At 38.2% G+C, this 17,167-nt stretch overlaps 1 protein-coding gene across 2 annotated transcripts in view; it reads right to left on the minus strand.

The window, feature by feature from the left end:
• Positions 1-1,138: 1,138 nt before the first annotated feature.
• Positions 1,139-17,167, minus strand: part of SAR1B (secretion associated Ras related GTPase 1B) — a 31,480-nt gene continuing 15,451 nt past the window's right edge. For both annotated transcript variants that reach the window (XM_079916830.1, XM_079916829.1), the window contains 4 exons: positions 10,275-10,340; positions 8,709-8,812; positions 7,535-7,666; positions 1,139-6,081 (listed from right to left, as the gene is read on the minus strand). In XM_079916830.1, coding sequence (XP_079772956.1) covers positions 5,965-6,081; positions 7,535-7,666; positions 8,709-8,812; positions 10,275-10,340 — 419 coding nt within the window. In that variant the 3' untranslated portion in view covers positions 1,139-5,964. The remainder of the gene's footprint in view (positions 6,082-7,534; positions 7,667-8,708; positions 8,813-10,274; positions 10,341-17,167) is intronic.

The following is a 17,167-nucleotide window of genomic DNA, read 5'->3' on the forward strand; positions in this document are numbered from 1 at the left end:
CAGTTTCCTAGTTCCTCTATTCCCAAAAAGGTGTTTTTCACACTCTTTTGGGGGCTATGACATTGCATTACTTGTAGCTTTAGAACAAATATCAGATAGTCTAGTGGGATATTATATAGCTAAATTCAAGAAAATGAGCTAAATAAACTGGACTTTATTTTCTTAGCATTTATCCCTTCAGTGCATTCACTACCTACCTATTAGTTTCAGTTCAACAAATAACTTGAGTCCATACTAAATCTCTATTTGATGGACCCAACTGTAATAGAATCATGATTGTTTAAGAGTTAGCATAAAGCTTGATGTCCTGCACACTGTTAGTGGGAAGGTTAAAGGGATGGCTGTAGAAAGGGTTTATATTTGGGTTTAAGTCTCAAATTAGCTTGAGAACCCTTAACAAAATGATAGAATTTTTCATTCGAGTCACCTGAGGAGTTGAAAAAAGTCTGCATCCTGAGGGCAGCCTGGGCTTTGGGTGATTCTGAATTGCAGCCAAGGTTCAGAACCACCGACTACAGGTTACACTGACATAGGATTTACTAATAAATGAATTCTCAGGGGGAAAAAAAAAGATACATTTTTTTCTTCCCTGATTGGCCAATGACCATTTAGTGTTACTAGTATTTAGTGTTATATTACTGTTTTTCCTAAATGAAAATCCACACACTTTGGCACCAGGAAAACCTGAGAACCTTGTTGAAGATTTGGATTTCTGCCCTCCACCCCACCCCGGATTTACTGAATCACAGTATTTGGTGGGATTTTTTTTCTTGTGTGTTTTAAAGCCAGCTCCCCCCGCCCCCCCACCCCCGGACACACACACAGGAGATTCTGATGCATACTAAAGCTAGAGAACCTTGATGTAGATAAAACCAACCAGCTGCCTTATTTTTCACATTTCAATGGACTTGGCATTGTGTAAGTCCTACTACAGTGTGCCCATGAGTTGTTTTCAGACTTACAAGGCAAATTAGGCCTCGGTACTTAATTTAAGCAAAGGTTCCTTGGAATCCTTGCACAAAGGGTACGTTCTATAATCTTAATAATTTCGAAGTCCAAGAAATTTCTAATAAGCACAATGAAAATTACAATTGGATGGTAAAAATGGGACTTGACACCAGAGTGTTTCAAAGACCAGGTAATCATTTTATTTTTCTATTCCTGACACTCAAATTCATAAGGGGTGAAAAGACAATAGAACATAATCAAAATAACACACAAACACAATTCAAGGACATTTAACCAACTATTATAGCTGTTCTTTGTAAAATATATAAAGGTAAACAAACATCTTTATATAAATTAATGCTTAACAATCTGTATACACTGTAAAACAATTGTTAAAATTCACACTAAGATGCTAGTGCAAGCAGTGGTGTACAAAAGTGCAAACAAGGTTAGTGATGAAAAACTTATCACCGACTTACCACTTCAACATACTCTGCATTCAGTCAAATACTGAAGGCCTCACCACGGAAAACACTTTGATCACTTTTAAAGTTATGTGACTACATTCACCCTGAGTGCTCTTGCCTCAGTATGGCAACTGATTATGAGTTCAGGTTAGGAGCAGCACCAGGGAATCCAGAAACCCATGTGAAGTTGGCCATTCTGATGTGAATCCTCATACTTGATAATGAAAACAATTTCAAGGACAGCTTGTATGTCAAAAACTGTAGAACTGTCACCTCCCTCGACCCTCAAATATTTAAAACTAAAATTAAATCTAATTCCCCCGCTTCATTTAAAATACATGCTGAAGAATTCATCCACTCCAGTGTGGCTTTTCCACAGAAAATAATTCTGCATGAAATCACTCAAAAGCCTTTCCCATTTCTGTCCTAAAATCTGTTTGGGGTGCGGGCACTCCTGAAACAAAGTTTACTTTGGATAAATTTGCTTTACTGTGATTACTTTGGACTCTGTTTAAAAGTGTGGTCAAAGCCCAGAACAATCAATCAGAGGTACTAAATATATTAGCTACTTAATGTTCCAAATTATGAGGACAAAAATTAGTTCAAAATTGCATCTTCAACAGACTCTGTAGACTCCCTTTATACTCGGGGATCTTTTTATCCAGGTGTGGGCTGGGGTATGTGAGGGGTAATGGTTCCAGGGTTCAAGAGTAGAAACATGGTTTTAACAAAATTCCAATCACTTTACACAGAGGCACAGTCCCTATATTTTTAAGAGCTTGTTCTCTTTCTTTTCTTTTTCCTCTTTTTCTTTTTTTTTTTTGGTTAAAAAGCACTAATTTGCATTTCAAAAGGACAATGATGGAAATGACCAGAAACATAAATATGGAGCTTTGAGAATTTAGTCCTTAATTGAAGATATACTGTTTTCTGAACTCTCAACTATTCATTACAAAAAAAAATTTTAATGTTTATAGAAAATCTTTAATTCCCTATTAATTTTGCATCCAGAAGTTTATATTTGCTAATCTCTACTTTTTTCATGCTCTCTTGGAGACTTTTTGAAGCTTCACCAACTTTTACATACGTTTAAAATGATTCAAACAGGGACTTCCCTGGCAGTCTCCACGATTCCAATGCAGGGGACACGGTGATCCCTGGTCGGGGAACTAAGATCCCGCATGCTGCATGGCACGGCCAGAAAAAAAAAAAATCCAAACCATATACTCTAAATAAAATCAACACAAGATTTTCTGAGAGACTTCCTTTTATATTAGCTATTTTCAGTGTACTCTGGTCAAAATTTATTTGGCAATAGAAGTCTTGCAAACTTCAGTCCTGTAAGTGACTAAGACTGAAATGCTACGTTGAGCCACATACCAAGTACAGTTTCAGAAAATGTAAACCTGTCTCCTGAAACTCTCAAATCATGTCAACTAGAGGTATTCTGTTTTTAATGATGGAACTTGGGAAAATGCTGGGTTAATTAAATCATTTTGCAGAAGGCAAGAAACACTATTATCAAATATTACTCTATTTTAATGATTTACAAGTAACTTACATGCTGGAAAGCGCTACACAGAAGTGTGAGCCAGTTGAAAACTAAAGAAAAGAAATGTTCTGTGTATACATTGTAAACCACAGTAAATTTGTATATGTACACAGGCACACAAAACTAAAATTTAGATCTATGCAGGCAGTATCTGAATTCATACTTCTTTGGCACTCAAAGATACTGGGTCAACTAAGCCAATGGTGAAGAATATTTTTCCATATGCTTTAGGAAATATCTGTGCCCCAATTTTTAAAAATGCTATAATCTTCAATCTAAAAATTCACCAAGATAAACTGGAATCCATCAATTTAAACAGTTACACAAAAGTATAATTAACAGCAGTCATTGAAACAGGTGTGAGGTTGAGAAGCTCTTCTTTAAAAATACAAAAGCCAGCTGAGACCCTCTATTTTTAGTTTTGGACTTAAGATTTTAAAACATCTTTTGAACACTTCCTGATTTATATGGAATCCAATCTTAACTTGTATACAACAGTGTTAATTACATTTTCACACTCTACAGTGGGAGGAACAAAATTAACCTATGTCCCCAATACTACCATTTACCCAAAAACTACTCCGCAAATGTGCACACTTGCACAGGCACATACAGAGTATATGTTTTCCCCATGTGCTTTTACTGCTTCTTGGCATTCTCTTAACTTGCTTCTCCTGAAGGAAGCAGTGACTTAGTGTATATGCTCTGAGGAGCTCTCAGAACTAGATGGGATGCCCAATGGCTGGGGAACTCTGAGGCCCATCTCCCTGGAGCTGGCAGGAAAGTGCAGCTTCATTTCCAGAGGTTCAGGCCATAAGACTCTTACATCATTGGGAAAATATCCACAGTTTAGTGTGGTCCACAAAGTGACTTTGTTCCTTTGATCCCAGTGACAGACCTAGAATGAGAGCTCTGGAACAATATATTTTGTACCAGAAAGCAAATCCCCTCTAGAGAAACCACTAAGCTTTTTCCTTTATACCAATTTATAACACAAATAATTAACTTCTCAATTATCACAATAGATACTAGGAAATACTTGAAGAAAGGCATGTCCCTGTAAATATTGAAAAGATACCATCAACAAGAGGCAATTACTTTTAATAAGGCTTAGTTCTGTCTGGTCAAGACGTTAAAAATGAGTACTTTAAACATATCTGGCAGAATAAACCAAGAGGCTGAAATGTCATTTGCTACTTTTCCCATGGTGCTACTGATGTTTCTAGGCAGGGAGAAAGCTTTCTATTTTCATTTAGAAGGAAACTGAAAGTGAAATAGAATAGGTGAATTCCTAAGACCAAATGTCATGGTGAAATGACCTTGTTGGTTTAGCCAACTGGTAATTCCTTCCAGGCATATCCTTCAATCCTTATTTGCTTCATATATTACATTATTGATGACAGAAAGGACTACAGTAACTCTGATTTGGACAATAGCTAGAGAAAAACACTGATTCTGATATTAAAATTACTCTTGATGGAATTGGAGCAATCTATTCTCAATGGAATTGGTTAAATGTACTACAAAACCTTGGTTTATGACCAAGAGAGGAAACCTTAAGCTTGACAGTCTTTAAAAATAAATATTTGGCACTTGTCTTTCAGCGAATTATGGGAATCTCTGACATATGGAAAAAAAGAACTCAATTTCTTAGGAAATTAAAATGCTTTAAAAAGCTAACTAAAATCTTACTAGAAAGCCTGTCAATGAGGTTTGCAGACACTATCGCATGGCAAGAATTGTATCTAAAAACAAAAGCCTTTTGTGCTATAAAGTGAGAGCTAGCTGAGAATAAAAAAAAAGAAAATTAAATACATGGATTCATTTTCTTTCCACCAAGAAATAAAATACGCCAAAAATGCAAAAGAGCTGAAGGACAGGAGCAAAATCCCCAAATATCTCAGTGACAAATGAAGGAGAATAGGCTCTTTTTCCTCAGATGCACGCCTCCACAATGAGACTGTGCACAAGACCCTACTTGTCGTTTGCCCTGGAGAGTACCATTAAGTATAAAGAGACTGGGGAGTACCTCTAAATGTGGGGAGACTGGTGCCTGTCACTACTTTTGGTGAAGAGGCACAGAATACCAAACCAGTAAGATGGAGCACTTCAGAATGAGACAACTGGAATGGGCCTATCAAACCAAAAATTAACCTTGGGTTGTACCAGAAGATGTGCTTTTCTGCAGAAGGCCGATCCCACAGGGACTAGGACATGGACCCCATCAGCATTGGCAATGGTAGTGTTACAGATAAAAATACACATGATTCAGAGATAAATGTGGTATAAGGTACAACCAAACACAACTTGTCTCCTGGAAAATGCAAAAGCCTCTAGGAACTTAAGCATTATTCTAAATATTCTGAAGCAGTCTCCTTTCCCAGTCACCCCCTCATATAGATAATAGTAAACATACAAAATTTCAGAGCATACTAGCCAGATAAGACACATTAAAACGAAACATTTGCCCAATAAGGATGCCAAACATTAGGGTTTGCTTTATTGCATGACGTTTGCATAAGAAAAAATAATGAAAACTGTAAGGCATCATGCAGTCATCAATAAGCTAATTATTAACTGTTCACTTAAGATAGGTGGACACATAATCTAAAATTAAAAAACTAGTTCCAAAAAAGTACATAAAAAGTTTAACATGATGAACTTTTAAATATGGTTTACATTTGTAGTTTCATATTGTTAAAAAGTGCTTCAAAGGTAGTCTGGAAAGTTGCTCTTTAAAAATGGTGCTGGGGGTAATGTCAGATTATAAACTAAATTCTAATTATTTTAATGGAATTAGAAAGCTACATTGTGATATTCAGCTTACTTGAATCAGTCTTCAATTCTCACTCAAATTAGGTTGATAAGATATTAATAATCTAAAAAACATCTGTTTTCTAACCAACAAAAGTCTATTGAATTCAAGTTATACATGTCGAGTGATCAAATCTCTGAGTAGGCCTGAATGGTGAGACCCTGAACCGATGCGGGCTGGTGTTAATCAATGTACTGAGCCATCCAGCGGAAGCCTTCTCCATAACCTTGTCTTTTGAGCACACTACACATAAAAACTTCTAAGGGCCGGGCATTCAGTTCTTTCAGAGATACACTGCCCTAGAAGAGAAGATAGACATTATGTTGAATGACCCCTTAATGAAATAAAAGCTCCACTCCCCAGGAGAACTGCAGCTCGTACATCTTAGAACAAAGGGTGACTGTGATAAAGCCACGGCTGTTTGGCATCCAAGTACCCTCCCCTAAACGCACAGGACGTCTCCTCTCACTCTACTGGAGGACAGGATGTCTGCTCAGTGGGACAGAGGTGAGCTTGTGAGGCACACAGAATGAAAATAATCTGTGACTTAGAAAAAATTCAAGTTACCTGGGACAACTGGCTTCACTTATATTAAAAACAAACATTCTCTGAGTAGGTTTATGACTAAACAAGGCATTTCTTAAAATTAATGTGGAGCAGGGACTTCCCTGGCAGTCCAGTGGGTAAGACTCTGAGCTCCCAATGTGGGGGGCGCCAGTTCGACCCCTGGTTGGGGAACTAGGATCCCACATGCAATGCAGCATGGCAAAAAAAAAAAAATGTGCAGTTATTAAAAAGAAGAAACAGAAAATAGACCAAAGTCTACCATATCTAACATAAGAGTCTCCTTCCATAGGCTGCAATATTTCTCTACTCTGGGATTTTTCAATACTAAGGTCCTTCCCCAAAACAAATACCAGTAAAAATGAATGCAAAAATAATGTGTCTTAAAGCTTATTATAAATCATATGTTCAGAAAACCCCAACACTGTTATGGCCAAGTTTACATTTTATTTTTATCTGTGGTGAACTCTTAAACACTGAACTGAGGGCCTAAATACACTACTGGTATGCTTAAACATTCAAGTATATTATTTAGTGGCTAATTCTGAAAAATTATGACAAATAAAACTTTGAAAGCTTTCATTTAGTTTCTCATAAGCATAGGCTTTGACTTTTTTTTTTTTTTGTGGTACGTGGGACTCTCACTGTCGTGGCCTCTCCCGTTGCGGAGCACAGGCTCCAGACGCGCAGGCTCAGTGGCCATGGCTCACGGGCCCGGCCGCTCCGCGGCATGTGGGATCTTCCCGGACTGGGGCACGAACCCGTGTTCCCTGCATCGGCAGGCGGACTCTCAATCACTGCGCCACCAGGGAAGCCCGTAGGCTTTGACATTTTTGATATCACCAAGAAAAGGTTTCATTTCATTCAGTGGTAGAAAGAAAATAAATGAGGACATTAAAAAAAGACCCAAATGTATAAATGACAGTTTTTAAGGAAAAAAAATGAAAATGGGCTTATGAGGTAGGACAATAATAATTTAAAGACATCTGGTTATACACCTGAAACTAGTATAATGTTGTATGTCAACTATACCCCAATTTAAAAAAAAAAAAGCCAGACTGTACCAATTAAACTGATAAGAATAGTGTGGGAACACACTATTTCAGAAGATTAAAAAAAAATAAAATAAAAAGATATTTGTACTACTGAATGAAATATTCACACTTGTCAAAATTTTTTTTTTTTTACCTTTCCTGTTGTCTGACCATATAAACCAAACATCTCTCGCAACCTCTCTTCACTGATGGCTTCAGGTCTGTCAATCTTATTTCCAAGAATCAGTATAGGCACATTAGCAACAGTTTCATCTGTCATTAGTGACTGAAAAACAAAACAAAACAAAACGAACGACAAGATGTTGATATGAAACCATCTAAAGGTTCATTGTGACAAGCTACCAAATGGGCATCAAGGACTCATTCTCTATCATACCCGTCAGTCTGGCTTTCTTTGGCAAACTCTCCCTACATTTTAAAGTGAGCTCAACAAACCCAAAGCTCAATTCTTCTGCCTCCCTAAGTCTCCTTCTGTAAATGCTCACTCTGTGAATAGACCCAACACTTTGAAGCATGCAGACCTGGTTTCATTTCTAGTTCTGCTGCTTTTGAGTTGTGAGATCTTACACAAATAAGGCTCATTGAAGTTCAAAGAGAATTTGCAATAGTACCACCTACCTTATGGAGTTAATTTGAGAATTAAATGAGGTAATATGCACAGTGCCGGGCACAAAGTAGGAACTCAGGAATTCCCTGACCCTGTTCTAAGACCAGAGACTATCTGGACTTTTCCACATGAATAAGTACTTGTTTGCTTGCTCTAGGCAGAGGCATGGCCAGGTCAACCTTCCATCAAATCATGGACCTGCTTGTGGACCCAGATCTAGCACTGACCTTGCCTACTGCTTCTGAGCCCCTTTATGAAGCATGTGACCTGGGAGACGGGAGAGGAGGTGGCTACACATGGCCCTGATCACTCCTGGGAGCGGTGACAAAGATAGCATGTTATGCCATTTCCAGGTTCTGGCTAACTCCTGAAGAAACCAGCATCCTAGGAGGACCAGGGGCTTCAGATCAAGCCACTACAGGAATGTAGCAGACATGAAATATACTACAAGGGCACACTCTGCACAGAGTGAACCCAAGCCTTCAGGAAGGAAGTCTGCATTAGTACCTCCTCAATAGCTACAATTACTCCAAGCTACTCCCTCTACATTCTAAGTAGAATAATCTCAGAACTCCACAAATTGTCAGGAGTTACATCAGAGGCTGCAAAAAAGCCACACTCTGATACCTACATATCCAGCCTATTTCCTCAGGCTTACCAGAGTGATTCAACTATGTTTAGTTTTAATTATTTAACTTACATCAAGTTCTTCTTTTGATTCTAACAGCCTTTCATGGTCTGCACAATCCACCAGAAATACAATGCCATTGATAGCAGGCAGGTAGTTTTTCCACACTCTTCGAGCTAATAAAAACAATCAGGAGTTAGATTTTATTTGCTGGTCAAACCTAGCAGATAGTTTGAGGCAAGAGTCCAACAAGATATCAAGTGTAATTATCCCTTAGCTGCTGCTACTTCATTATATACTCAAGTCAATCTTTCACCCAATATTGCCAAAATCTTTCCAGGTGACCAAAGAAGAAATAACAGGTTTTCCTTGATTGTGGGCAAGTCAAATACTTCACTCTGCCCCAATTTTCCTATGTTAGAAGAAGAATTAATATTTGCTACTAATGGACAAGGATGCACATTAAGTTCATTGGAGGGACCACTACTATTTCTTATATGCAGTATTCATTTTTTTGACATTCCTAGTTTATCAGTTTTTTGCCAGTGATAAATCTGGAGTCAGTGACAGAAGGAAATTAGTATCGGGTACAGACTTGTTAAGTTAAAATAATAAACTGTTCTACTCATAACAGAAATTAAAGTTTATGAAACCATTAGGGTAATTTTTGCCATGACATTCTCTTTAGAGGGGAAAACAGTTTTGGGGGTACCCTAGGGGAAGGTAACTTTATTTTCTGACTTCAGTTTTATAATATACCTTAAAATAATATAGAAATGAAGTCTCAAACTCCATTAGGTTCTAAATCTAACGATTATATTCCAGGAATTAGTTTATGTATATTTTAAACAATTGATATATGTCTCAAATGTGCTTTCACTAGCCACAGGCTTTGTAATATTCATTATTTATGAATTACCATGTGGTGGATACTGCTAAGTCCTTTTGGGGATATTAAAAAATAACTAGGATTTCAGTCCCATTAAGTTTAGTAGAGGAAATAAGACAGTCGTTCCACACTTGCAGATATGTATACAAACGCACTAATTGCTACGTAAGTATAGTTGAGAGCACTCCCAGCTGGGAGTGGCTTCTCAGGGGAGGCAGCGGGACTTACACTGGGCCCTGAAGGTGGGTTACCTATGTGCAGATGGGGATGGCATAAGCACAGAGGTGGGAGAACACCAAGATGGTTTGGTTTGGTTGGAGTAAAGAGAATGGGAAAGGGTATAGTGGGAAATAAAGACTCAAAAAGTAAAGTGCGATCAGATCATAGAGATCCTGAGTGCCAGGTCAGTGAGTTTGGCCTTTATTTTATAGGTAATGAGTTAGCCACTGAAGGTTTTTCATACAGAGCAATAACATATTCATAACATGATTACGACAGTAAGCGAAAGGGGGACTGGAGCAGGGAAAGAATGGAGGCTAAATTTTACTCATATGCTTTACCACCAAAAGCAATTCAGACTTAAATTGGAGTACCATGAAAATCATCCTTTGCATTTAAAGCGTTTATCTAGGGGTAATAACTCCTAAATTTTAAGTCTACTCTGGCTTTCTTTGAATAGAATGAGGTTTCATGCACTGGAACATAATGGTCACATTTTTATTAAATAAAACAAAGCAATAGAATCTCACCTTGAACATGTCCACCCAGATCAAAAGTTGTAAATGTCATGCCAGCAATGGTTAGTTCTTCTGACGCTAAATAATAATACAAAATATTTTAACAACATGAAGATTAGACATCCATTCCTGGTATATATTGCCACTTAAAGTTTGATTTACTTTAATTGCAAATAAGGTCAACTCAAAAAGCAATTCTCTGTTGTAACTACTATATTCCCTTTCATATTGCCAATATAATGCACGTAAATGGTAATATTCATTTCTAGTATTCACTACCCACCACAAATCCAACACTTACTTATTTTTCCTTCTCTATCCTGCTGAAATTGACAATTATTTACTGTGAATTCAAGTGACTGCTCCAACCTAATAATTTTTCCTGTAATTCATCTTAAACGATAAAGGTGAAATAACAGTATTCTCTCATGGCTGTCATATTTCACAGGTGACAGTCTTTAATGACAAACACAATTATAATAAAAAATTTGGCTATTATTTCTTCAAATATTTTTTCTGCTCCCTTCCTTCCCCTTCTGGGACTTCAATGAGAGGTTTGCTAGACTACTTAATATTGTCCCACAAGTCACTGAGGCTCCGTTGATTTTTTTTTTTCAGTCATTTTTCTCTGTGTTTCTTTTAGTTTCTATTGCATTGACTTAAGTTCACTGGTCTTTCCTTCTGCAGTATTGGCACTAATTTGCTATTAATCCTTGGGACTTCCCTGGTGGTCCAGTGGTTAAGATCTGTGTTCCACTGCAGGGGTGCGGGTTCAACCCCTGGTCGGGGAACTAAGATTCCACATGCCGTGCAGTGTGGGACACCCTCCACCCCACAAAAAAAATTGCTATTAATCCTATCTAGTGAAAATTTCATTTCAGATATTTTATTTTTCTTTTCTATAAGTTCCATTTGGTTCTGTCTTATATCTTCCATTTCTCTCCTCATTATGTTCATGTTCCCCTTAAATCCTTTTTTTTTTTTTTTTTTTTTTTTTTTTGCAGTATGCGGGCCTCTCACTGCCGTGGCCTCTCCCGCCGCGGACCACAGGCTCCGGGCGCGCAGGCTCAGCGGCCATGGCTCACGGGCCCAGCCGCTCCGCGGCATGTGGGATCTTCCCGGACCGGGGCACGAACCCGTGTCCCCTGCATCGACAGGCGGACTCCCAACCACTGCGCCACCAGGGCAGCCCTGCAGATCGGTTTTTAAGTTTTGTAGGGCAGACCTAAGTAGCCTTTACTTTGGAGCTACTTTAGCCCCATTACTAAGATATGATCCTTTGGAGTATTCAACAATGTCTCTCCTTTTTGGCTGGTGCGAACTTGGATTCCCGGCCCCATGTGAGCTCTGGGAATTATTTGGCTAACAACTCCACTATAACTGTTCTTCCAGAAATTATTCTTTGACTGGCCATGTGTATTTCACTCTATGTATGCACAGATCAGTAATCAGCCATGAAAATATCTGGAGTTCTGGGATTTACCTGGTGGTCCAGTGGTTAAGGCTCCATGCTTCTACTGCAGGGGGCCCATGTTTGATCCCTGGTCAGGGAACTAGATCCCGAATGCATGCCACAACTAAGAGTTCGCATGCCACAACTAACACCCGGCGCAGCCTAAATAAATAAATATATATTTTTAATTTCTGGAGTTCCTTCTCTGCAGAGCTCCTTCCTCTGTGGTAATCTGCCCAGCAAATTCTAGTCACCTCAGCCTCCCCAAATTCTGGTCTCTGTCTCCTCAACTCAGTAAGACTACTAGGTTGTTTGGGTTTCCTCTCCCTACACCATGATCTGAAAATTACCTCCTGTGATAAAACTTGAAAAGAGAAGCATTTGTTTTTCTTCTCTCAGGAATCATAGCCCTGTGCTATGTTGTAGTAGATATTTTTGTCCAGTTTTCTAGTCATTTACAGTGGGATGGTAATTCCAGACTCTGTTATTCCCTCATGGCCAAAAGCAGAAGACCCCCTACAATTACAATGAAAGGTTCAGTATAATTGTTAACTATTCAATATAACTATGAGACCCCAGAGTAGTTTATCTTGCTAAAAAATTCTGTATGAAGACTGCCAACTGAATGAATAAGTAATACAATTTGTGTTCAAAGCATGATCCTTTCCATAAGGAAAAGATAATGCTTGGATGTGGTTGGCAAACTACCCTATGGTTACAATCCCCAGTACACTCGTGCTTTCTAAAAGAAGTCCCAATTTGATTAAGATACAGAACACTGTTAACATCCCAGCAAGTTCCCTCTTGCCCCTTCCCAGTCTACACCTCCACTCCCAGAAGCAAGCACTGATCTGAATTCTATCACCACAGGTTTGTTTTGCCTGTTTTAGAATTTTATATAAATGGTATCATATAGTACATAAATTCTGTGACCAGCCTCTTCCATGCAATATAATATGCATCATATGTATCAGCAGTTTATGCCTCTTTCTTGTTGAGTAGAATCCCATTGTTTATCCATTCTTTTTTTGAAGGACATCTGAGCTGTTTCCAGTTTGGGGCTACTACAGATAAATAAAACTGGTATAATAAACATTCTTGGATGAGAATTTTGGTGAACACGTTTTTAATTTCTCCTAGATAAATACCTAGCAATAGAACTGCCAGATCATAGGGTAGATATATGTTACCTTTTTCACATATGCTTTTTCTTTTTAAATTTTTATTGGAGTATAGTTGATTTGCAATGTTGTGCTAGTTTCAGGTGTACAGCAAAGTGAATCAGTTATACGTATATACCCATTCTTTTTCAGATTCTTTTTTTTTAAAGATTTTTTAAAGATTTATTTATCTATTTAAAAGATATATTATTTATTAATTTATTTTGGCTGTGCCAGGTCTTAGTTGCAGCACATGGGATCTTCGTTACCGCATGTGGGATCTTTAGTTGTGGCATGCAGGATCATTTGTTGCGGTATGCAGACTTCTTAGTTGTGGGATCTAGTTCCCTGACCAGGGATCGAACCCGGGCCCCCTGCACTGGGAACATGGAATCTTACCCACTGGACCACTAGGGAAGTTCCTATTTATTTATTTATTTTGGTTGAGCTGGGTCTTAGCTGAGGCACATGTGACCTTCGTTGCCGTGTGCGGGATCTTTAGTTCTGGCATGCGGAATCTTTCACTGCGGCATTTGAACTCTTAGTTGCGGCAGGCATATGGGATCTAGTTCCCTGAACAGGGATTGAACCCAGGCCTCCTGTGTTGGGAGCGAGGCATCTTAGCTACTGGACCACCAGGGAAGTTCCCAAATTCTTTTCCCATATAGGTTATTACAGGATATTGAGTAGAGTTCCCTGTTAGTTATCTATTTTTTTAAATTTCTTTTTAAAAAATTAATTTATTTTTATTTTTGGCTGCATTGGGTCTTCATTGCTGCACGCGGGCTTTCTTTAGTTGCGGTGATTGGGGACTAATCTTCGTTGCGGTGCATGGGCTTCTCTTGTTGCGGAGCACAGGCTCTAGGCACGTGGGCTTCAGTAATTGTGGCACGCGGGCTTAGTAGTTGTGGCTCGCGGGCTCTAGAGCGCAGGCTCAGTAGTTGTGGCTCACGGGCTTAGTTGCTATGCGGCATGTGGGATCTTCCCGGACAAGAGCTCGAACCTGTGTCCCCTGCATTGGCAGGCAGATTCTTTTTGTTTTTTTTTGAATTTTATTTTATTTTATTTTTTATACAGCAGGTTATTATTCGTTTTCCATTTTATACACATCAGTGTATACATGTCAATCCCAATCTCCCAATTCATCACACCTTCCCGCCCTCCGGCCGCCACTTCCCCGCCTTGGTATCCATACGTTTGTCCTCTACATCTGTGTCTTTATTTCTGCCCTGCAAACTGGTTCATCTGTACCATTCTTCTAGGTTCCACATATATGCGTTAATGTACAATATTTGTTTTTCTCTTTCTGACTTACTTCACTCTGTATGACAGTCTCTAGATCCATCCACACCTCTACAAATGACCCAATTTCGTTCCTTTTTATGGCTGAGTAATATTCCATTGTATTTATGTACCACATCTTCTTTATCCATTCATCTGTCGATGGGCATTTAGGTTGCTTCCATGACCTGGCTATTGTAAATAGTGCTGCATTGAAGATTGGGGTGCATGTGTCTTTTTGAATTATGGTTTTCTCTGGGTATATGCCCAGTAGTGGGACTGCTGTGTCATATGCTAATTCTAGTTTTAGTTTTTTAAGGAACCTCCATACTGTTCTCCATAGTGGCTGTATCAATTTACATTCCCACCAACAGTGCAAGAAGGTTCCCTTTTCTCCACACCCTCTCCAGCATTTGTTGTTTGTAGATTTTCTGGTGATGCCCGTTCTAACTGGTGTGAGGTGATACCTCACTGTAGTTTTGATTTGCATTTCTCTAATAATTAGTGATGTTGAGCAGCTTTTCATGTGCTTCTTGGCCATCTGTATGTCTTCTTTGGAGAAATGTCTGTGTAGGTCTTCTGCCCATTTTTTGATTGGGTTGCTTGTTTTTTTAATATTGAGCTGGCAGTGGGATTCTTAACCACTGCACCACCAGGGAAGTCCATAGTTATCTATTTTATATATAGTAGTGTGTATATGTTAATCCCAATCTCCTAATTTATCACTTCCCCCCACGTTTCCCCTTTGGTAACCATAAGTTTGATTGCAAGATCTGTGAGTCTGTTTCTGGTTTGTAAATAAGTTCGTTTGTATCATTTTTAAATTAGATAGATTCCACATATAAGTGATATCATATGATATTTGTCTTTGTCTCACTTTACTTCACTTAGTAGGATAATCTCTAGGTCCATCCATGCTGCTGCAAATGGCATTATTTTGTTCTTTTTTATGGCTAAGTAATATTCCACTGTATATATGTACCACATCTTCTTTATCCATTCCTCTATCGATGGACATTTAAATTGCTTCCATGTCTTGGCTATTGTAAATAGTGCTGCAATGAACATTCAGGTTCATGTATCTTTTTGGATTATGGTTTTCTCTGGATATATGCCCAGGAGTGGGATTGCTGGATCATACAGTAGTTCTATATTTAGTTTTTTAAGAAACCTCCATACTGTCCTCCATAGTGGCTGTACCAATTTACATTCCCACCAACAGTGCAAGAGGGTTCCCTTTTCTCCACACCCTCTCCAGCTCTTATTGTTTGTAGATATTTGATGATGGCTATTCTGACCAGTGTGAGGTGATATGTCATTGTAGTTTTGACTTGCATTTCTCTAATAATTAGTAATGTTGAACATCTTTTCTTGGGCTTTTTGACCATCTGTCTGTCTTCTTTGGAGAAATGTCCATTTAGATCTTCTGCCAATTTTTTGATTGGGTTGTTTGTTTTTATGATACTGAGTGGCATGAGCTGTTTATATATTCTGGAGATTAATCCCTTGTTGGTCTCTTCATTTGCAAATACTTTCTCCCATTCTGTGGGTTGTCTTTTTGTTTTATTTATGGTTTCCTTTGCTGTGCAAAAGCTTTTACACTTAATTAGGTCCCATTTGTTTATTTTTGTTTTTATTTTCATTACTCTAGGAGGTGAATCAAAAAAGATATTGTGGGACTTCCCTCCTGGTGCAGTGGTTAAGAATCTGCCTGCCAATGCAGGGGACATGGGTTTGAGCCCTGGTCCGGGAAGATCCCACATGCTGTGGAGCAGCTAAGCCCGTGAGCCACAACTACTGAGCCTGAGCTCTAGAGCCCGCAAGCCACAGCTACTGAGCCCGCGAGCCACAACTACTGAAGCCTGCACACCCTAGAGCCTGTGCTCCGCAACAAGAGAAGCCACTGCAATGAGAAGCCCATGCACTGCAAATAAAGAGTAGCCCCCACTCGCCACAACTAGAGAAAGCCTGCGTGTAGCAACAAAGACCCAACACAGCCAAAAATAAATTAATTAATTAAAAAAAAGATATTGCTGAGATTTATGTCAGAGAGTGTTCTGCCTATGTTTTTCTCTAAGAGTTTTATAGTATCCAGCCTTACATTTAGGTCTTTAACCATCTTGAGTTTATTTTTGTGTATAATGTTAGAGAGTATTTTTAGTTTCATTCTTAAAAATATGCAATGCAAAAAAAAAATATGGAATGCTTCACGAATTTGTGTGTCATTCTTGTGCAGGGGCCATGCTAATCTTCTCTGTATCATTCCAATTTTAGTATATGTGCTGCCGAAGTGAGTACACACGTTTTTTGATTAATTGAAAAATATTAGTTGAAATGAATGTGAGCCACAGGAAGGTTGAGATAGCATCTGTTTTGTGCCACTGCTTTTACTCCTAGTACTTAGAACAATGTCTGCCATAGAGCAGGTGCTCAAAAAATATTTGTTAAATAAATTAAAAAGGGCAACATCATAAAATTTTTTAAATGACTTACACCTAATATAAGACCACTGTGTAATCTCTTCCATTTCTATTGCTTTTGCAGATAATTTTGTATACTCAATTTCACCATGATCATTTTTCTTTAATAGTATTGTTCTTGTATCAGAATCTTATTTGTCAAGCCCCACTTTCCTCTCCTAATATAAAAAAAAAAGTATCAATTTTACAAAATCTTCCTTTTCCAACTTCACTCACTAACAGCTTTAGAGATAAAATGGTAATTTGTTTTGCTCTATTTTCCTTCTTTGTTCATTGTATATTTACTGAACTAAATTAACTATCATATTATCTACTTTTTAGTCCAGTTCTCAATTTTATACTCATTATTAAGGCCAACACTCATTATTTCATAATTAATCTATGGATTAACTTATCTTTAAACTCTCTGTGTACTTGATTCATCATCTTTTCAACAGTAAAAGTAAGTTCACAGGTATTTTAAGATTAGATTTCTGTTTCTAATAATTTTATCACTTTAACATTAACTTTACTTTCTCAAACAGTACCTAT

Source organism: Stenella coeruleoalba (assembly GCF_951394435.1).
Source record: "Stenella coeruleoalba genome assembly, chromosome: 3".
Lineage (NCBI taxonomy): Eukaryota > Metazoa > Chordata > Mammalia > Artiodactyla > Delphinidae > Stenella > Stenella coeruleoalba.